The 21,974-nt window shown below is 44.2% G+C and overlaps 2 protein-coding genes across 8 annotated transcripts in view; both read left to right on the top strand.

Annotated features, from left to right (window-relative positions):
* Positions 1-338: 338 nt before the first annotated feature.
* Positions 339-15,044, top strand: PPP1R2 (protein phosphatase 1 regulatory inhibitor subunit 2). 4 transcript variants are annotated; one of them, XM_083849177.1, is made up of 7 exons: positions 342-564; positions 4,969-5,076; positions 5,537-5,617; positions 5,905-6,008; positions 7,009-7,173; positions 10,168-10,218; positions 11,629-13,079. In XM_083849177.1, exons 1-6 carry the CDS (start codon positions 395-397, stop codon positions 10,170-10,172), a joined length of 633 nt encoding a protein of 210 aa, XP_083705303.1. In that variant the 5' UTR covers positions 342-394; the 3' UTR covers positions 10,173-10,218; positions 11,629-13,079. The 4 variants fall into 4 exon arrangements, with proteins under 4 accessions (XP_083705301.1, XP_083705300.1, XP_083705302.1 ...); XM_083849175.1 differs by lacking the exons at positions 10,168-10,218; positions 11,629-13,079 and adding an exon at positions 8,437-8,642 and having other exon boundaries at positions 339-564; XM_083849174.1 differs by lacking the exons at positions 10,168-10,218; positions 11,629-13,079 and adding an exon at positions 7,938-8,392 and having other exon boundaries at positions 339-564.
* Positions 15,045-15,618: 574 nt separating this feature from the next.
* ACAP2 (ArfGAP with coiled-coil, ankyrin repeat and PH domains 2) overlaps positions 15,619-21,974 on the top strand; it is a 65,444-nt gene continuing 59,088 nt past the window's right edge. For 2 of the 4 annotated variants that reach the window (XM_083849117.1, XM_083849116.1), the window contains exon 1: positions 15,620-15,816. In XM_083849117.1, the coding sequence (XP_083705243.1) occupies positions 15,764-15,816 (53 nt within the window). In that variant the 5' untranslated portion in view covers positions 15,620-15,763. Of the gene's footprint in view, positions 15,817-21,974 lie in introns of all 4 variants that reach the window. The other 2 variants (XM_083849115.1, XM_083849118.1) reach the window with 2 other exon arrangements.

Raw genomic sequence — 21,974 nt, forward strand, 5'->3', positions numbered from 1 at the left:
GGGGCGAGACAGGAGGGAGTCCCCCCAGCCACCACGACCAGCAGGGGCATTACGCCCTTATCCCTCCACACCAGGACCCCGGTGACACGAAGTGACGCAGCTCCCCCACACCCTCAGCCCGGACGGATGACGGCTGGCGGCCGCGTTACGTTCTGGGGGCAGAGCGCCCTGTTCCTCCCCGCCCCCGGGCTTCGGCCTCCCCTCGGCTCCCGTCCCGCGGGGCCGGGGCCCCGTGAGGCGTTCGGGGCCCCGCGAGGCGGGCGGGAGGCGGGCGGGATGCGGCGGTCCGCCGGCCGCCAGGGGCCGCGGTGGGGCCCGGCGCCGGCCGTTGTGAGGCGCGGCGCGGTGCGGCGGGGCGGTGCCGCGGCGCGGACCGGAGGCGGGCGGCTCGGCCATGGAGGCGCCCTCGGTGTCCTCGGTGCCGGCCGCCTCCGCTTCGGGGGCGCCGGCGGGGCGAGGGCCCATCAAGGGCATCCTGAAGAAGGGCGGCGGGAAGGCGGCGGGGGACGGCGCGGCCCCCGGGGCGAGGCGGGCCAGCCCGGCCCGCGACGACGACGAGCACGGGTGAGGCCGCGGAGGGGAGGAGGAGCGGGGCCCTGAAGGCGGCTGGGGGCTGCTTTAGGGCCGGGGTCGGCGCTGGGGGGCCGGGGGGTGCTGGGGGTCTGCTGGCTCCGCGGGGCTGCCCCGGCGAGGGGAGCGAGGGGACCGAGTGGCGGCTGCCCGCGGGGCCCGGCTGCGGAGGGGCAGCGCAGAGCTGGGGGTGCGGCGCGTTGCGCCTTGTGGCGCGTTCACCGGGGTAACGCTGCCTGGGAGCCGCTGTTCGAAAAGACGTCTACAAACGGGGCGGCTCTAGAGTCGCTACGGGGATGGTTTACGCTTCGGGAAACGCACTTTACCGTGAGGGACTTATTCTTCTCAGAAGGAGCTTATCTGTAACCAAAAGTGCGTCCACAGGGACAGAGGGCGCCTTGGGTTGAACTATACGGCAGATGTGCTCGGCATTGCTCAAGAGAACAGCCTTGAGAATGTGCAGCAGCAAGGCGCTGAGTTACTCCAGAAACCCGCGGGGTGGTCTTGAGCTGGGCCCCTGTCCTTGACCAGTGGAAATCTTGCCTTTTGCCTGGTTTGGGCGCTTGGCGTGCGATGCCAGCTCTCTGAGACTCCATTGCATTGTGATGACCAGAGCTGGACCCGAACCCGTGTTTATAGAATTTTTTTGGGCAGTTTTCTTCATTTGGGACCTCACTTGGTATTGCAGGGAGAGGAATAATAATCATCAAATAAAACGTGCATGCAGATTCCTTTCTGTTATGGTAATGTTCCTTTTCCTCTTTGCCTAGTGTAAGTCAGCCAGGTAGGAACTAAAAGTTTTTCACTTGCTGTACTGCCTGTGGTAAAGGCTCCTGCTTTCCAGAGAGACATTATTACAACTGGAGGAACAGCATGATATTTTTGAAGGAAGTGAATGTAAGTAGCAATACAGTACACAGAAGTTGTGTGGGTTTTTTTTTTTTCCCCTCTAGTTTTAATATAAGCATGAGGTACTTATTATCACACCAGGTGTAAAGTAAAACTGGCTGTTAGGGGCCTCTGTTTCATTTTCTGCAATCTCTTCTACCATCATGAAGAATGATGAGAAATAAGACTATAAGCTAATGAGCTGAGTATGTGGTATAGTTGGGGGTAAGCAGTTAAGCGGACGGGAATCCAGCTTGTATTTCCTATTTACTGATGTGAGTCAGTGAATGCGTTATTAGATTAATTCCGAAATTGCCTTGCAAGTTAAAGCACATTGTCTGAACCTGGCACACTGCATTAGAAGATTTCCTGGAAAGATCAGAATAGGGAATTTAAAGCTAGTTTGTATGCAGATATTATTTTTTTAGTTGGCGACTTCATTACATCAGTGTTACTTCTGAATTTAGCAAAATCATTTTGTATTCTAAAAGAATTAGAAGCAGTACAGCTGTGATGTTCCTTTCAGACTGAAAAGTGGCTTATGAATTAAGGTGTCTGTTTTCTTTGTGCACCTCAATCAGCAGCCTCCATACTTCTTTCTAATACTGAAAGTCAGACCTGACTTTCCTTTAAAAATAGCTGCAGATAAAGGAACTCATTGTGTCAGCTGTCATCTTGTAAAGTACCGTGTTCAGAAGAGCTCTCATGTATTTGCATCATTATCGACCTGGTACTGTTGTTAGTGATGGTGAAATTCTTTGGAAAACTTCCTTAATGAAGATACGATGCAAAAGAGAAGTTTGTGAAACTGGGACATCACTGGAACAGCATCCTGAGAGCTGAGATGATGGCTTTGTGGTAGATACGTTCTTGGCAATGCTGGTATGTGTTTTTTTTTTTTTTGCCTTAAAGCTCCTGTTAGAGCATCTGAGAGATCTGATCTGGCATTTTACAGAGTAACTAAGTGTGTTCGTGTATTTGGCAGACTCTAATTCCCTGATCTGGTTTGCAGCATAGTCCTGCCAGCAGCTGTGTTGGAACAGACAAGACTCTGCTATGGTAGGAGCAAGTGAGGTGTGAGAGGTGTTCCTTCGAGTGATACAGCAGAAACTGACCTGTCAAGGTGTGGTCTCAAAATAAATGGTTACTTATATGTTTAAGGATGTGAAAGAATACAGTGAGCACTTCGGGAATTTCTCATCTTTTAAATCTGATTTTACTTAGGAAGATTAGATTTCATATTTCTCAGATACAGACACGTGAACCTGGCCCCCTGAAGTCATGTCAGGAAGCGTTTTCCTGTGATGCTCCTAAGCTTTATCGTTAATGTTATGCTGCTGTGGCATGCCTAAGCATGCCAAATTGGAGGCAGTCAAGGGAGGTGTGTGCTTTTAGAGCACTTAGTCACCCTCCTGTGACAGCTTTTTATGCGAAGGGGTGAAATGACCCGTTTGTCTGTTTGCCACTAATGATGTTTTTTTCCTAGCTGAATTTTAAATCGTGCTCTGGGAGGTGTTCCACAGCTGAGGTGCTTACTGTTGGAATCTAAAGAAATGAGTGAAAAAAGAAACCACTAAAATATTTCTCAGTCTTGTGTTTGTAAGATAATGAATTGCTGGCTGTAGACTGTCTAGTTTCAAGACTACTGCATGTGAAAGATTTTTTTCCAAGGTTTCCAATATTACTGTTAGGTTTGGCGTTGTGAGCCCAGGTGGGTTAACCCCGGATGTCCTCTGGGCAAGTGCAGGGAGCACAAAGGCACCTGGTGGGAGCATCTCCCATCGGTCACATCTCTGCGACCAGGCCCCTCCCTGCAGCATACATACCATCGTCTGACTGCTGTGACTGAGGCACTCGATACATAACCATACGATCATCTGATGTTCCTCGATCATCTGATGTTCCTCGTACATGGACTTTAAGCAGGTGTTTAGCTGACGTTTAACTGGTCATTTTAAGAATCTTAAATAGGTAGGTTTGAATTACTGGTGTTCCTGGACTAGGGCTCTTGCTTTGTAATCACGAAGCTCATGACTCCCCACCCTGCTGGAGCAGGCAATCTGACTCATGTTCTGCCTGCTCAGATTGCAATCTTGGTGTTGCAGCTGGGACAAAGTGACAAATAGATAGGAAACTTCACATAAGACGTGGTTAGTATATGCTAAGGTGATTAAGCTTATTGGTATGCAGTTCTAGAGTACAAGTTTGTGGCATGTGGGGTTCAGCATCAGCTCCTCCACTTCTATATTTTTTTCTCTCTTAATTTTTCTTCGATTGTATTATGCAGTGCTTTCCATGAAGGGTAAACTTAGTTTGTACTTGGAATTTTGCATAATCAGTTTTGTTTTACAGGTGGTATTCTGTCTAAAAGCAGTTGTTTTATTGAACCTGAATATATATTTTAAATCTTGTAATTTATTATTGGAACAGTCTACGCTTAAATAAGGGTAACTAAACTAAATTCTTTCAGCCAACTGTCCACCCCACCCCTGGAAGAAAACACAAACCTGTAACATTTGGTTCCCTAAGCAGTAATTTTCCAACACTTCATGAATACCTTAATGCATAAAGAAATATTAAACAATGGGATTATTTTGCTGTTCTAATGTTATGTTTCTTGGCTTAGTCTAAGGGAAAGACCGCCTCCTGTGGTGCTTGCACTAGCATTTTAGAGAAAATGTGGAACCTGGTGGGTGCTGTTGACTAAACCTTTCAGTCACTTTGAGATCAGTAGAGTTGTGGCTCTTCCCCTCTCCACAGGGCAGCTGCTTTCCTTCTGGCCTACACACTTCTGGCCTGTGTCACTCTGGGTAGGCTTTTGTTTCTGCACATGTACATAAAGCGGTACGTTCTCTGATTAACTGAGGAAATCCTAAATAACCTACCATCGCTGGTGGCTAGCTGTGTGAAGCGTGAAACTCTCGTGGCTTAGTTACACCAGTGAATCAGTACGGTTTTGAGATTCCAATTTAGGGTGACAAAAGCAGTATTAATTACCAGCTTGTTCAGTCCAATCTGTTTTACTGCAGGAAGTTATTTGTTGCTTTATGGTGTTTGTGCACCAGTTTCGCTTATAATCGTAGCGGCTCACTGAGCAGAGGTAAGGCGGCTTTTTGCAGCAAGCATTGTGGGTTTTAATAAGAGGAAGAATGATTTTAGGTTAACTTGTAACAAAAGCAGACAGTTAATAGGGCTGTGATTGAACAAGAGTGCTAGTCTCCTGCAGATATGCACAATGTACTTGTATAGCACTGAGTTCGTTTAACTACCGTGACTTGTTAGGGAAAGTCAAGTCACGACGGTAATTTGTCGTGACTTAACAGAAGTATGTACGGGGCAGTGTTTAATAACCATGTTTATACTTTGAACATGCCTGTGTGTCATAACAATGTGCTTTTGGATAGTATATAGGAGAGGCTCAAAGACATTCTCCGTGTTCATTTTCTGTGGCCAAACAGAACAAATTGTTTTTAGAAGATCCAAAGCATTGGCTTCTCTTTCTTATTTCAGAAAAAAATCCCAGAAGTGGGATGAAATGAACATCATAGCTACGTACCACCCAGCAGGCAAAGATTATGGCTTGATGAAAATAGATGAACCTAGTACTCCGTATCACAGGTAGGTTTGCTGAACTGCTGTCCTAAATAATGGCAGGTGACATAGTTTTGCTGCAGAACTGCGTTATGGATGATCGCCTGACAGACTGTGCAATTCTATTGGCTATATACAATGTGTGTGAATATACAGAGCTTCTAAATAAAGGGTTATAGCTATCAAGATGTACTGCCAAAGTAAATTTTGGGGAGGTCTATGTGTATTACTAGGTCTACGTATATATGTCTCAGGTTTTTGTCTTTCAGTGGAATTAGTAAGTCTGACTTGTACTGACATTTTTAGTTAACATCTATGTGCTAGAATAACAGCTTTCCAATTTAAATTAAATATTGATATAAATGACAATTTATAAAGTATTGCAGGAGTCTTTTAATTGAGCACTGAAATGTCTTGAATATTTTATCAATGAATTTTTAAGCAGCAAATTATTGATAAAGGCCGCTTTCTTTCTTTGCCTTCCAAGCATGGTAGGAGATGACGATGAAGATGCAGTGAGTGATTCAGAATCAAATGAGCCCTTAAAAGCAGATGTGTTGAGTAAAAAGTAAGTATTGTAATAGAAAACTGACTAAAGATCACTTTGTTTTTCCTGGAGTGGTTTCCTTTTTGGAAAGGTATTGCTGTTTTCTCTAGATGCTGAATTTTTGCTATTTTCAGAGTAGTTTTCTGCATTGATTGTTCCACTGGTACTTAAAATCTCTTGCGTCTTGTTAGTATACATAAATTTTGTTCGTTATTTTTGCTATATTTGTATGTGTGTTGTGGAATTTCGTGTATTTTATATAGTGAAAATCTCCATGCTCAGAATCTTGTATTGTGTGCTTTATGTAGACTGGCAGCTGCAGCTGAAGGTAGGGGACCTAAGATTATAGCAAGGCTAGAGGAAAGCAGTGAGGAGGAGGATGAGGATGAAGAATTAACACCTGAAGAACGAGGTAGGCATAAGTTGGTGTTTTTTATACATGTACATACACACACACACACAAGTAGTTTCATTTTTCAGTACTTTATCTTCCCAAATATTTCTTACTATCTGACAAAGCCTGTGTCATTTGAAAATGGAGATACATAGTCTTTGAAGGGAAAGTAAAAGATTATAAATGAACAGTTTGGTTGTTCAGTCAGGACTGTTTGGTTTGGGGGGATCTACATATACAGAGCAATTTGCTGTTACCGGCAGCACCCTTGTACAGAAGCTTATTGTATGGGAATTCCTCTTAAGAAAGCTAGACTTCTCAAATGAGAAAAAAATCTACAATTAATCAGAAGAAAATTTCCTCATGGATCTTCAACAGAGATGTTACTTTACATTAGCTTGGGCTAGAACATTTTGAAGAAACAGACAAGCAGCAATACTTCCGAAGTTTCAGGATTGTGTTAGAGAAGTAGTGTTGGGGCTGCCAATAAACCGAGTTTAACTATGAGACCTGCTTTGGAAATGTTGGGTGTATGAAGCAAAGATAAGTTTCAAGCCACGGGGAAAGATGAAAATATTTTCTTCTACATGTGGTAAACATCTCTCTTACAACTAGCCTTTGGTGGCTGGCCAGTAGTCAAGTTGGACACCTGCAGAAGTTCATCTGTTGTCCCACCAGTACATCTTGACTTGTCCTTAAGTCTGGTTAGAAACAAGAGTTGTGAAACTTTGGAAATTTTACATTACTGGATGCTTCTCTTCATTCAGACTTCATTTTACTTGCAGACAGGTTCTTTTAAAAGCCCTTCAGCCATTCCAGTCCATTAATTACTACCCTTTTCATAAGTCAGACTTATTTAAAAAAAAACACAAGGATTGTTTGGTCATAAAAACGATGTACTATCATGGTAGGAATAAACCTGACCTAGGAAGCAGTTGGTGCTCATGCCTTTCTGAAGAGGAAGTAAGTGATTTTATTTATTTATTCTAAAATATCAAACTGCACTTTTTGTCCACAGAAAAAAAGAAGCAGTTTGAAATGAAGAGAAAAATGCACTACAATGAAGGACGAAACATCAAACTGGCAAGACAGCTCATCGCAAAAGAATTACCTGCTGAAGATGATGAAGAGATGTGTGATGCTGCAGATGTAGAAACGATGAATACAGAAGCTACTGAACATGGTGAGGTGCTGATTAATCAAAAGCTGTGTTTAACTTTTGGTGATCCTTTCAGCTGTTGGGGTGAATATGCTCAAGTGTGAGAATAGAAAGGGTGCGGTATAGATGTAACGCTCAATGTGCAGTACTGCGTGCTGTCATGATAGGTGGATTTGTGGTGTGGTACCAAAACAATCAGCACTGTTAATTAAACACGTGGGCTTCTGTTTGTTATAGCACAACAGAAAAACAAACACCTCTGCTTCAGGCCAGTAGTATCTCCACAGCATAACTGAGTCATGGTGGTGAAGTTGCCAGCATCCTTTTTTGTAGGGGAGTTTTCCTGTGCAGGACGTTTAAAGCTGTGGCCACAAGGGAGAGCCTGGCCTTGTGTTGTGGTGTGCTTCCCATTCTGCTCCCAAACCATCCTGTAGTCAGCAGTGGGCAGCTAGCATGAGGGCTTCTTCCCTGTTCAGAGCAGTGTGTCTGATGAATGTCTGCCTGTCTCACGGTAACTTAAAACTATGCTGTTAGGAGTTCAGTATCATTTATCCTTAGGCATTAATGTTCAGTCTTACAGTATGGGATGAGAACCTCAGCCTCCCCTTTTAACACAGCTGCTGGAAGAAAGTCTAGGACTCTTAGCTGGGAGCTGTTTCTGAAGCCTGCTGCAGAGCCGTCTCTTGATAGCAATCTCTTAGAACTATAGAGGGTGACACCTTCTCTGCCATCTTTAGCTTCTCTCTGGGACTATGTAACAAAGTCTTTGATTTTTATGTATTCACCAGGCCTTCTGGTGAATAACTACAGCTGTTCAGTACCTACCTCTGTGTGGAACGGCACATTGAACAGGTTTCTGGCATTAAAAAAACCAGACATCTCTTGCTAATGAGACAAGTGGTGATGAATCTGAAGTCTGTAAGCCTCCTTCATCTGTTGCTTGGCAAAACTAGAGACATTAAAACAGCCTGAAGACTTGGGAAGATGCTGCATGGGTTTAAATTGGTTCACATTCGCTTTGCACGACCACGTGAACTAGAAACTCTTCTACATATAGTTTAAATTCCACAAAATAAACAGGTGATTTGCCAAGTTGCATTTTTTTTTTTTTAAAGTTTTGTGGATTGCACGCTTGTGTTCCATTATTTCTTATGGAAGGGCTAATGCCTTCATACTTGCTTTGAGAGGGTCACTTGCTACATGTCTGAGACCCATTAATGGCCTGGATTTCTACAGTAATTTGTAATACGCCTTATAATGGCTATTTACTAGAACTTCACTCTCCAGGGGAAAGGAGGGCTCCAATAGGCAACCTTAGGACCTTTCTCCATGGCTTGAAGCTGCCATCTCTCTGCACTCTGCTGTAAAACAGAGGCAACTCCGCTCCCCAGCTGCATTCTCCAGTGGACAGAAGGCACACCTTTGCAGCATTTTTCCATCTCTATTGTTGAAGTCCATTCCACCTTGCCTCATAACCAGCTTCTGAACCACAACTGGTAATTATCTATTTCAGACTGCTCATGGCCAATAGATTCCATAAATGTAATGTTTGCCAGTTTATCAGTCCATTAACTAACTGGTTCACCTCTGCCATGGCTTATAGAAATACTTTCCATTAACTCCATGTGGTTCTCAGTTCTTCACTTCTGTTTTTGTATTATTCTGCTTAACAAGCCCTGGCGTTTCATTATCTCCTAATCTCTACATCAACTATCCCGGTTTGTGTTCTCTGTACTTGATCAGTTCTTCTGAGGTTCAATACTGGTCTCACTCTTGTAGCTGCTAGTGAACTGAATGATAGTGTGCAGGATTGGTCAAAGGACAAGGGAATCTGGTCAAAGCTGTCAATAAGCAACTGTCTTCTGTCACTGCCCATGTTTTAAGCAATTCCTACATCGAGATGATAAGCGTTCAGTAACGTAACTGTGTTAATGCCAAAGTTTTACTGGAATAACTTTTTGGAGATCTTTTGATTATTCTCTCACCTTTATTCGGGGGCACAAAAGAATCTCTCATAAATGTTAATTACAGATTTTTGAGCTACAGAACATTTCTGAAATAGCTGGTTTTAAAATTTGCTGCTTGGATTCATTTCTAATCTGTACTTTTGGTCGTGCCAGGCAATTGGATATTTAAACAGTATTTTGATTTATTCGTTTCCTTCATGGAAGTGGATCAAAATGCTAATAAATCTGTTTCTGAAATTGCCTCCTTAGGACTCTAAGTGTGTTAGGATGCTCTTGGATCTTTCTGAAGCTGTGTGGAAAGTCTGTAATTCATCTGGATAGCTTTCAAAGAGCTCTTCAACTTCAAATCATTGTATTTTAAAGTGCTTTCTTAGCAGAGAAGGAGAGTTTTCTTCAGTGTATTGCACTGAATGTGCAGGCAATGATGCAGGCAATGACTCTGGCTTATTTTGTCTTCAGTCTGTTAAACTAACAGCTCTGTTTGTGTTTAAGTGCAGAGGAAGTGTCTGTCTTTTACTGCATGTTGTATTGATAATTTCTTCCAATTGATTTCAAATCTTCTGAAGTTAGAGATCATCTAGTGATGTAGCTACCACTCACCTGTTATGTCTGAGAGTGTAAATCCACGCAAGTGAGAGCTGGTGTGCAGTGTCTGTTTATTCCAGTGGAACAGCATGACTTCCATGGTAGTGATGATCGCTTCAGATACAGATGTGACATGCGGTATCTCGCAGTGGTCTGTTGTGACTCTAGGGCTCCTCTGGCTCCTGGGTTTTTCTGGGGACAATTTGAAACCCTCTTGTCGCTTGGAAGCGTTTGGTCTGTGAAGATCCCTTCGAGGTTATTTGCTTCTCTTATCCAGTGCTTCTTTCTACCCTCTAATCCCATCTGTTTTTCAATAAAGCTAGCAGTATTATCCTGATCTCTGCAAACTGTCCTTTTTGTTATGTCTGTGCTGAGGAAGGGGCTAAGGATTTGAGACAAGTTTTTAAGAAGGCTTCTGTCATTTACCACAAAGTCTGCTAATGTAAGTTGCGCTTCTTGGTTACAGAATGAGATTTCTTGCTGATTGAAATGAAGATCACCAGTCCAGTCAGTAATGGTGAGAACTATTTGTGTATTTATGCCCTTGTTTTCATCCTTGGCTACCAAGTATTTTATATGGATGGGTCGTTCCTTTCTTGCCTTTAGCTGTACCTTATCCCCGTGCATGTGGGTTACACCAGTCAAGCTTTTGGGAGGAAAAGAAAGCTGAAGTTGTAGCAGTATGCATTTAGGTTGATTCAGCATTTCAGCTTCTCCGGAATTTCTCTGGCTATTCCCTATTTATGACTCCATGAACAACGCAATAGGCTTTGCCTGCAAAATAGTGACCTTTGCTCCTCTCTGCAAACACCTTTCCTTTAAAAATTCAATTTGAAATCACTGAAGGAAAGATTCTTCATTTAAGTTGATTTAAGAATAATGATTTACATGCAGGCCTGTCTTCTGCTACACAAAAGTATCTCTCCTCAGGAGAGACAAGGGTGTGATCTGTAGTAGTTCACCTGACAAGCAGTAAAACTATTGTTCTCTGCTTATGGCTCATTTAGCATTATTGCAACCATGATAAACTTACTCAGGTACTGCTGATCAGCTTAGCTGTCAGCTGACTGGGTGTGCTCTTTTGGACTTTGATAGATACAGAATACATTGTGTTTTCTTAACCATGGTGAGCAGCGCCCTGAAGATGACTTATGTGCAAAGACTGGGGTCATGCCTAAATTGTTTCTGTGTGGCGCATACGCTATTCGCTTGTGAAACTGCAGTTGGGACCGAGTATAACTCATGCACAAGCCTAACTGGCTTGCTTTAAGGTTATCATCTGGATGTGGCTTTTTCTGATCTTTGTATTATGTAGCTGAATTTTCTAGCGTATGTATGTATGTGTGTATACATATGCACATATTCACATAGACACGTGTATAAATAGCCTTTGTCAGCAGGCTTTTTCATGTGAAAATAACTGATGAGAAGGAACCTCTTCTCTGATTTATCACTGTTCTTTAGTTCAAAAATGTGAGTTGAAGACTTGGTGAACAATACGTCAGACTGTGCTACTTCATTTATTAGATTATTTTGTTTTTAAAGTGTCTCATCTGGAATTGAAATTTGACCAGAATAGTACTATGCTTAGTGGCATTTCAGGAACCTCATATGTTCTGCAAATCGATCTCTTTTAAGTCTTGGGTTAAATACTCCTGATTCCAAGGCTGTCAAGAATTCCGTGCGTGGTGTGCGGAATGGTAGTATTGGCTATCTCTTCAAAACATGAGGGTGAAATAATTATTTTGGAGGCTTCAGTACTCTGAAACTAAAAGCATGTAGGTTGCTAAGATGGGTTGCAAACATTGCCTTTGGGGAAGCAAAGGTGATTTCAGGAATATATTTGTGCGGTGTTTTGTTTTTGTTGTTTTACATATTCAATGAGTGTTACTTATAGTTACCTATTTTTGTAATCTTTCTTATGCAGCACATGCTACCCAAGACCAGCTGGAAGGTAGAGCACGCAGCGTAGAAGAAATCTGTCCAGAACTGTAACTGCTTGTCAAAGACACAAATATAAACACTGCTTCATGATTTTTGCAATTAAGGCTCTTATATATTGAGAAGCATATCAGTTACAATGTTGTATTGCCAAGAATGTTAATTTTAGACTTGTCCATTAGGCAGAAAAAAAACCTGTCTGATTGATTTATTCTTGTGCCTAGTATTTCACGGAGAATACTGCTTTATTATCTGTTCGACCAGAATGGCATTCCCTGTATGTATAATGCTGATTATCTTGCATAATGTACTGTTACTCTTCATGCTTTGAAACACAGACACTATCTCTGTTTTTTCACTATTTATTTGACAGTGCTCTAGGTGTGGTATCCCTTATGGAGGGGTTTAGGATTCAAGAGCTAAACGGTACAGCATATATCAGATTGACACGCAAGCTATTTATCAGATGTGTTAAGCAGTATAAAAAGGGATTATGCAAGTTTTAGAACTTCTTAAAAACAATTTTGACCTCTTAATCTAGATTTCAGTGTATAATTACCTGTACTTCCTCAATCTCAAGAAGAAAAGCTGTATTTTTCAGACCTGTATTTGGAATCAGTTATTTGCTTCTGACTAAGGCAGTGCTAACATCTGGTGGAGGGAGTGTTTTACACTGGAAGCGTGCTAACTTGAACTTTGAATTTAACGCATTTTCTCTTCCACTGGATGTTTTTTTGGAGCTCTCTTGGTTTATCTTGAGAACATGAAATTTCCCTCTGACTTTTCTCTTAAAACGACATCAGCTGTTCTTCTTATGGCTCTTGCTTCAAGCTTTTGATCCTTTCCAGTTGCGTGATGAGTTGTGCTACAAGCACCTGAAGAAAAACACCCATCCATAAGGAAAATCCACATCAGGACTGTGAAGATGGGCTGAGTTTAGGCTCTGTCTGTTCTTTATGTGAAGATAACTGCTGGTGATCTGCTTGTTTGGGGTTTGTAACCTGCATACTGAAAACCACTGGTCTAAATCTTTCCGCATCCAAGTAAGTTACTTACAGCAGCTGCTTTTGCAAAATGAAAGCTGTTTGGAAGATTAGAAAGGAAACTGCCTAATTCAGTTATGTTGTTTACGATGTGGTTGTGTAGCCCTTGTAAAGAGGGATTCTGAACCTCCACATTGCTGTAAACAACTTCCCACTCAATGGAATTTGACTAGTGAATGTTCTAGTATTCAAAATAGCTCCTGGGTTTTATTACACCAATGAAGTATACACTTAAGCTTTAGCTTGATTATGGAATACAGTGTATATCTTAATTTTGGTCTGAATTTGATATGTTGCAAAAATCCATATAATTATATGGATCTATTTTAAAATGTCTCTTTGTCCACTGTATATGTGAAGTTTGAATAAAGGAATGAAAGTTATTTTACAGTTACCTGCATTCTCAAGTGTGAGCTTTCATGAAATCCCAGAGAGAGTGAGAGTGAATAAAGCAGTAGAATGCTGTCACTTGCAAGGTTTACACAGGAATAATAATTAGAATGGGTGTATTGCCAAAGATATCTGTGAGCTTTGCTAAATGGTGTGCCTTTCCTAAATATCTCCTCCTTATAGACAACATGGTTGTCAGTTGTCGGATACTTGATCTCTTAAGGGCCTGAATTAAAATCAGTATTGTCTTTTCACAAGAAAAAGTTGAACTCCTGGTTTGGTGCAGTGTGATGATGCTACTTTCGCAGTATGGAGATTGCTGCTTCTTGTGTCAAAAATTTTGTATCAATTTCTGTAGGTATGCAGGGGCAAAGAGTAAGCAATTAGATGCTTGTGACTCCTACAGTCTCTTATTGTAGCTTTAAACTTGGCTCTCAAAGTGTTTCAAAATTTACACCCTTTATGTATTAGCTTTGAGAGTTCAGATTGTTGGTATGTGCAAAGCTCTTTGCAGACCAGCCTGCATTTCAGATGGTCTGCCCTAGCTAAGGCACAAAGTCCTAATGAGAGAGTAGTGGCAGTAGGCAAAGCTGCGTGGCTTTTGGATTGGAGCTTGAGAGGGTCAAGATTTGACCAATGCGTGTGGGTAACACAGTTGTCTTATGTGATGCTTTAAAACAGATTACTCTTAATTTGTGATAAAGTATCCATAATTAAAGCAGAAACCATCAGAAAGCTCTTGCGTGAGCTAATGTCCTGCCTTCTTCCCCACTACAATTCTTGTGCCCAAGACCTTGTTTTTATTTAATTTTTGGTGTGAGTTCCTTGTAGCCTACAATGCTTGCAAAGCATTTAATTTAACAAACAAACCCCCCTCCTTTGTTAACTTTCAGTCAAGTTCTTTCCTGTAACGATTTCCAAAATCCTAGATGAACTGGGTATGTATCCTTGAGGAAGGTAGAGTGCACATAAATACATGAAGGTAGTTTCAAATGAATCTCAGAATGTATAGGTTCCCTTCATCTTTCAGATCTTAAGCAGTCTGGGTGATCGCTCTTCTGCTGTGCAACGAAGTCCCCAGGTTTCAGTTAGATGCAGTTTGGATAGGAACTTCTTTGGTTTTAGTGATGTCTTTTAATAAAGGTTTGTTGTCCTCCTCACTTTCTTCAGTGCTAGCAAAAATTCTCTTCGTACTTTGTATGACTCACCTGGACTGCAACCCAATGTACCTGACGCTGCTTCTAGATGAGAGGCTGGTTCACCTGATTTCTATCCAGGCTTAACCCTTCATGTATTTTAAAGGCTAAAATAGATAAGTTTACTTTGCAGTTACTGCAGATCTTCTTAATAGCTATTTTGGTTTGTTTTTAGAGGAATGTCTGATTTCCTTCTATTTTGGAAATATTAATTATAGCTCCCTGCTGAGTAGGGACAAAGGAGAGGACATGCCTTTCTTCTTTCATTTGCATGCAGGTTTTAATCTTGTGGTGATACGGTAACAGCTCATTTGTAGCGTAAAGAGCGGTGTAAAGAGGAAACAAAACACACGCAGCCCTCACCAACGTGGAAATGGAAATCCACAGCATCGGCATTGCAGTGTTTCTCACACAGATTTATTTAAGCCCTCAAGTTCCATCCTGTTTAGGGAAAATATTTCCAGAATGCTTCCAGGAGGAAGATCACTTGCAAATAACAGCCTTAACCCTGTCCTTAAGGTTTTTTTGTCCTTGAAGGTTTTTTGGTGGTTTGCTTTTGTTTTGTTTTGCTTTACACTGTGTTGGGCACTTAGTGTGCCCAAATATTTTTTCTGCAGCTGTCTGTGGTGTTGAACTCGTGTATCTCACAGGAATTCTTTGTTTCTGTAACATGCTTTTTTGTGGTCTGTATTACGAAACCACCTCACAACTGTAACTATTCTGTTTGAAAACAGTGTTAAGTGTCACCAAATAAATAAAAGTCCTTGGTTTCCGTACTGCCTACGTAACTTGGGGTCCGCCTCTGCCCGCTCCGCAGGCGGAGGAAGGAAGCTGGGGGCTGGCGCGGCGCCGAGGGCCCCGTGAGGGGCGCGCTGAGGGGCGGGGCCCGCCTCAGGGGACAAGCCCGGGCCCCCCGGGCCGACCGCCATAGGAGCCTCCCGCCGCCGCCGCCGCGATCGACAGGCGGCGTGGCCTATCGCAGCGCGGGGGCGGGCCCCTTCCTTGCCTAAGAGCGCTGCCATTGGTCTTTCGGGTCGTCGTGGCAACGGAGCTGGCCAACGGGTGAGCGGCTTACGGCGGTCTCCCCGTTGGCTTGCCCGGCTGTTACTCTTTTAAGGCCCAATGCGGAAGCGATCCCCGAGACGCCCGGCGGTTGGCTGCTTCCTGCGAGAGGCGCAGTTATTGGCCAGCCTCCCTGTTACACCCTCCCCTCGCGCTTTGCGATTGGTCAAACCGCCCCCCTTTCCCCTTGGCTCGGCCGTCACCCCCCTCCCCTACTCCGCTACGGCGAAGCCCCGCCTACAGTTACATTTCATTGGCCGAGCCCCCCTTTTCCTGCCTCCCATTGGTCAGCGGGGCCGTCAGTCGCGGCGGGGCGCGGGAGGAGGGCAGAGGGGCGCTCGGTGCGGCGTCCCCTCAGCAGCCGCCGGGCCCCGCCCGGCCTCGCCCCGTGCCCGGCGTCGGCGGCGGGGCCGCGCGTGCGGGCGGCAGCATGAGGGTGGCCGTGGACTTCGAGGAGTGCCTCAAGGACTCGCCGCGCTTCAGGTGCCGGGGCTGGGGGCGCGGGGCTGGGGGCGGCCCGCCCGGGGGTGCCGCGGCCCCTTGAGGGGACGGGCTGGGGCTGGGGCCCGGCACTGCCCGCCTCAGGGCAGCGGGGGGGGGGGGGGGCGCTGCTGCCGGGGGAAGGCCCAGGGGAAGGCGCCGGGCACCTCCTGAGGGAACGGCAGCGGGTTCTGGGGCTGCCCCAGCCGCCTGGTGGCGGCGGGGTCCCGCACTGCCTTAATTAACCTCAGAGCTGTGCGATTAAACGCAGTTCTGTTTGGCTATTGATATGCTGAGTATAGGAGGCGTCTCGGAAGGCAAGGAGCTGGGACACGTTTCAAGCCGTGTGCACGGTGCTGCTCTTTCCAAGTTGCTCTGAATCTCCACCGTATCGCCTTCTTCCCCCCTCGATCCTCTTCCCTCAAGGAGAGAGGCTGCAGAAGGCACCGTGTCAGGGTCTGCTAACGCGTTGTGGTCTCCCTGCAGCCTCTGATGCTGCCCCCGCTGAGGAACTGCAGAAAGCCTCCTGGCGAAGTCTCTTGAAGCCACCAAAGCGTTCTTCCAGGCTTCAAGTGCTAGGAAGTGGTTAAAGTCGTGAAGCAAAGATCCTGCACAACTTCTGGTTTTAAAAAGCCAAAAAGCAAAATAACACCCGCTTGATAGCTTTCATTATGCATTAGTATTTACTTCTGTAACTCCGTCCATTTGGATGTGTTCATGCGATTTCCCTAATCCAAACACTCGGAAGCCTTCTCGATGGGGCTGGCTGCAGTGGTTTTACCGAGGGTCGATACACACAGTGATGCAGAGCGAGGCTTTTATAGGTCTGAGCGTTACTGGAGGGAGCAGCGCCCTTGTGCTGTATCCCTCGGCTCACAGCAAGGCAGAGCCGCGGCTGCCTCCTGACCTTGCTGAACAGGTGGGTGTAGTCCCGGTCCTTCCCATCAGTGTACCTGTTGGAGTGGTTAAATAAACCTGTCAGGAGGCACACACTGTGTGGAAGTGTCATCGTTTACTTACGTTGTACTTATAGCCACAGAGAAGACAGGGAGGAAGTAGATGAATCAGAGTTTCTGAGTCACCAAATCCCTTTTTTCGCAGGGAACAACTTAAATCTTTCAAAACACTGCTACGTCCATCTTCAGAGTCGTGGATTTCCTGCTTGTCTGCCTCTCAGAAGGTCACGTCAATCACTTTTTGGCGTTGATGTGAAATTGGGAATCACAGAACTGTAGGGGTTGGAAGGGGCCTCAGGAGATCGTCGGGTCCAACCCCCGTAATGCATGCTGAATCCAAGAAGGGGTTGTTAGTTGACGTGCAAAGCGTATGAAGGTAGCATGGGTTGTTGCTGGTGCAATGATGGATAATGGCCACAGAGATCCCCTCAAACGCGCGGTGTGTTATTTCGTAGTAAGTCATCTTTTTTCCCAGCAAATAAAGAAATCGTTGGATTAGAAAACCTGAAGCAAGGGTGGCCTTCTTGTGTCTCTGTGTTTGTGAACTTGGGTCAGATCAGATCAGCTCACGTGTGGAAACCTGAGGTTTAGGAGCTTATTTCTGAAAGGGCAATAGAAACGGCTGTGAATTTGAGCACAGTTTTGTAAACTTGCAATCATGTTTTGCTGCATGTGTTTTTTTCCCTAATTGCACTCTTCCTTTGAAGCTTTGAAAATAATCTCTCAGCAGTCATGTGCTTCGTGACTCCCGTTCTTGAAGCGTGGACAAACCGACGAGCTAGCGAGGAAGTGTGTTCGCAGTTCTCCTGCGGTGTGTTGCTGTCATCCCTCGAATGAAGAAGTTGCATAGGGAGGGGCCTTGGAGCAGTCCCTGGGTAGCAAAAATGGAGTTGTGCTGACAAGTTCTTTTGGTATAATCAGGAATTCCTGGACTGTCTTTTTATATCCAGATAGTGTTGTGAAATAATACTTTCTCCTTATCTTTAAACAATGAGAATTTCAGTTTCAGAGGTTATTGGAACAGGCTTTCTTTTTTTTTTTCTTCTTGTAACTAAAGAATCATTTCTTACTAGATGAAGTATGCACTGCAGCAGCCCCTTTGATCACTTTAAACCTAAATCATTAGAAAGGACAGGTACGTTTAAGTGATGTGGAAACATACCTGCTGTGACAGTGATCTTGATAAATAATAGAGCAGAATTGTGTTGCTTGTGATGTGAGTAATTAATTGTAAGAACTCTCTAGGGAAAAAACAACAACAACAACGAAGCTTTAGCCTGTTGCAATCTTTAAATTCATCAGTAGAAAGTTGATATTCTTGAGATCGCTTATTTGTCCTTATCTGCCACTGTGGCTGGATTTTCTTTTTTTTGCATTCAGAGAGAGTGCACTTCCTGAGAGCCCAGCTGCAGGACAGATGATGGGCGAGAGTTAGAGGAAAGCATGGAAATGCAGCTGCAAATCACTGTTCTTAGTCAAAGCATATAAGGGGTAGTTTGAGTAGAATTGTTGGCTGTGGCATGTCTTCCTCGAAGGGACCTGTGTGAGGAGTCCTCGGTGTAGGTGTAACCGCAGCACTGCGTGCCGTGGGGGGCCTGCAGCACGAGGGCGGCTGCCTTGTCGCTGGCGTTCCCTGATACACGAGTGCTTTTGCCTTTGTTTTGTCTGGCTTGAATGTTAGAGCAAGTTGTGGCTGTTGTAATGCTTGTTTGCTGGTTTTTCGTTTTGGTGAAAAACTTTTACGGACAGTCTGTTAAATTGGGATTTTTTCAAAACCCAACTCAAGCTTTTAGGAACAATTCCCGACTTCGGGCGGTTCAGCCCTGGTGCAGGGTGCAGTCTGCGAGGCGGTCAGTTTGGTGAAGGATTTTCTGTTTTGCACTCACTATTATATTTAAGTATGCATCTACAAAAGCAATAAGCAGTCCTTCACGTCAGCTGTAGCGAATATGTGAGCATTTAAATATCCTGCAGAAACAGGAAGGGGAAATGGGATGCAGACCTCGTGGCAGGAGTGTCAGCGTGCTCTGCAACCTTGGGGCTGCCCGGGCCAGGGGGTCCTGCTGGGACGGGCCTCGCTGCGAGCGGAGCGGGGGGTGGAGAAGTGCTGGAGGGAGCTGTCTGCTCCCGCTGCTAAAATAAATAAAGACCGGCTTTTACCTTCTGTCAGCGCTTGTTGCAATTTATTTGCTTTTAGGAAGGATTGAATCCCTTTGCGTGCACATAGAACAGGAAGAATAGGCCACGTAGATTAGAACATCTCTTTCCTTCTCTAGCATGAAGGACGTGATTAACTTGAATTTGTTTTTAGTATATCTTATGTCAGTAAACGTGCCACGTTGTAATGGGAATAAACTCTTTTAAAATCCCTTCTAAGGTTTATCTTTCTGTAAATCTGTTCCTTGAACTGTTGTTTTTAGGTAGTTGCATTGATCTGATGGAAGTAATCTAATATCTAGTTCTTTGTAGTTGTGTTGATCTGATGGAAGAAATAATAGAAGTTCTTTTTGGTATGGATTCATAGTGATCAAAGTGCAATAGCTTGAAAGAACTCATCTCTAAATTCGGTAGCATTCAATTGTGTGTTAACCACTGAACACCTCCACTGAGAGCCTAGTTTGCTGCGTGTCCTGTGTCAGAAGGCCTAGTGAGAATGGCTGTCTGAGCGGGTCACTGGTGCCACTTTGGGTTTTCTACATTGCTGATTTTCTCTGTAGTTCAGTGCTGTGAAACCCAAGTTGAGTCGATAGGCATCTGTCCTGCAGGTAACGGGCGGAGTTCTGTCACACGGGGATGCGGGTAAGGCAGGGAAGTGGCTGCTTTACCCTGTCTGGAATAGCTCTTGTTGAGCTGTCAGAGCCCAGCACGTGTACCTAACCTGTCTGCTTATTACTTTCGGAGGAGAACGCAGAAACGGGAACATGGGCAATGCTCTCGGACCCCACAAACGGTGCCACCGTGCTCCAGCCCCTGGCCTGCCGTGCCACAAGCGCCCAGCTGAGATGCTCTTGGTCCGTGTCTTCATGGCGAGGCTGCTCAGTTCAGTCACGGCCAAGGCGTTAGGAGGTGTGTGGCCAAGGAGGTTGTCTTGTTCTTGCTCAGACTCACGTAGCTCGTCCAGGAGGGACTTTTGAAAAATACTTAGGTCTGGGCTTTCTGCCCTTGGAGTTCAGGACTGGAAAGCGAGTTTGTAACTTACCTGGCAAGGCAGCGTGGAAAATAGCACAGAAGAAGCGAGTAAGATACAGTATAAGTGAACATAGAAGGCTGCGCAACTTTGTAAGTTTGCAGTTACCTGTTTTACACTTCTGCTGTTGTGTTAAGCTTATCGTTCGCAGTGTATGGCTGCAGAACAGCCCATTTCCGAGCTGAAGGCTGGTGACGTGCAGGACGCTAGTGAGTTACACGTGTGCATCTTGGTCCATGCCACTAGGAGTTGGTTGGAGGCATTCAAGTAGTGCTTCCACGTTTCTGATTCTTCGCTTTTCTGGAGATGACAGCAGATGTGCTGTTCTACTCAGCCTCTAGTCAACAGTGTATTTATTTCTCAAGTCTGACTGCATCTTTTGAACTTATATAAAGTAAATAATTTATCTAGAGCAAGACTTATTGCAGGATAGGATCTGGTGTTAGAGCATTTCTTCTAGGGTAGTCATATTGGAGTAGTGAGTTTTCATCAAACGTACTTTTCAAATACATTTCATCCAAATCTCTCAGTAAATTTGCAGAGGTTTTAAAAGATTTCTTAAGAAGTTGTTGCAGTCCTTCCTAGCAGAGACCAGGGAAAAATGTGTCGAAATCAGACTGTCTTGATTAGGTTAGTACACTTAAAGTGTGTTGTTTTTTTCTTTTTTTAAAAAGTGGTTGTTTTGTATTACAAATGTTAGTTTTCTAATAGTAATTCCAATTCTGTTTTTTTTTTTCTTGCATTGTAATTAATGTTAAGATTTTCCCATGTGTTTTTATTTAACTACAGCCCAAATTGCCGATAAGAACTTCAAAAGTTCACTTCCTTAGATTTGGTCTGAAGTTTTTATCTGGGACTGTTTTTTTGAAAGGGGAAAAAAAAAAGCCAAGAAGGGAGCTCGCAGGAGAAGTGGTAGCAATGCGTGAGGTGCAGCGCTGGTGCTGGGCTGGCGGCGCAGCAGGGTCAATTGCCGAAGACCTGACATTAATTAGGCCTATGCAACTGGTCTTTAATGAGTACTTGCCAAATTAGAGGGAGTGCTTATCTATGTGTGAGTAACATAACTGTAATTATCAAAGCTCTTACAGGTTGTTAATATAGGAGAGGTTAGGTTCTTTACCCGGAGTGTCTCATTTACATTGCCCAAACACATCTCATGTAATTTAATTAAGAACTGAAGTTATGGAAATGATAGCTTGATATTTTTTGAGGGGGACTGGAGGGGAATATCAGTGTTAAAATCTCTGGAAAGCAGGGTTAAATGTAATGTTCGTTAGGAAGGTGGCAACTAGAAAATAGCAATCCTGTCTGTCTTGGGCTGGGTGAGCTTTGGATAGCTTTGTTCTTCCCTATGATTCTGTTAAAATGTTGGCCACCGAATAGCCAATGTGCCAGCTGAGCTGTTGGCAGTGTCCTGGGATTGATAGATTTTAGTTGTTCAGGCTTAGCTTCTTAACGATCTTCATACTCAAACGTTACTTAGTCAGCATCTCTCCTGTCCGTACTACATGCAGAGAACAGTATGACTGAAGTTATCCGTAAGTTTTTCCTATGGTGAATCATTCTCAAGTCTTAAAAGCAAACTGCATCCTGATAACCTGCTGTGGGTGAAAAAGGAGAGGAAAATATCCAGCTCTCACTGCCTACAGAAATACAACTGAAGTTACAGAGCCAAGAGTAACCCTTTTGCTTGGGTCGTGCTGCAGACCTTTCTGGTTACATCAGTTAGGTCGGCATCTCAGGGGGATGTAATTGCAGAAGCTCATGAGGAAGTGCAAAAATAAAAAAAGTGGTTACTTAATATAATATCTTATAGTGCCTTACATTTGCATGGGCAGGAAGTGGAAGAATAAATTCTAATTTCGTAAAAAAATGGTTTTAACTCGTGTGTACAAAATTCAATTTAAAATTATGTACAGAAATCGAAACTGTAAATGCCTGAGTGATCTCTTTGAGCAAATAGCATGCTGTTTGCTGCAGAGGTAGAGGTCCCAAGGACTTTAGGTAACAGGGGCAGC

This window comes from Anser anser (genome assembly GCF_964211835.1).
Source record: "Anser anser genome assembly, chromosome: 9".
Lineage (NCBI taxonomy): Eukaryota > Metazoa > Chordata > Aves > Anseriformes > Anatidae > Anser > Anser anser.

What these genes read in the sequence shown, in the direction of transcription:
- PPP1R2 (XM_083849174.1), top strand. Translation starts at nt 395, where the DNA reads ATGGAGGCGCCCTCGGTGTCCTCGGTGCCGGCCGCCTCCGCTTCGGGG. An exon ending in CGCGACGACGACGAGCACGG is followed by an intron (nt 565 to 4,968) that starts GTGAGGCCGCGG and finishes TTCTTATTTCAG; the next exon opens with AAAAAAATCCCAGAAGTGGG. An exon ending in GCAGATGTGTTGAGTAAAAA is followed by an intron (nt 5,618 to 5,904) that starts GTAAGTATTGTA and finishes TGCTTTATGTAG; the next exon opens with ACTGGCAGCTGCAGCTGAAG.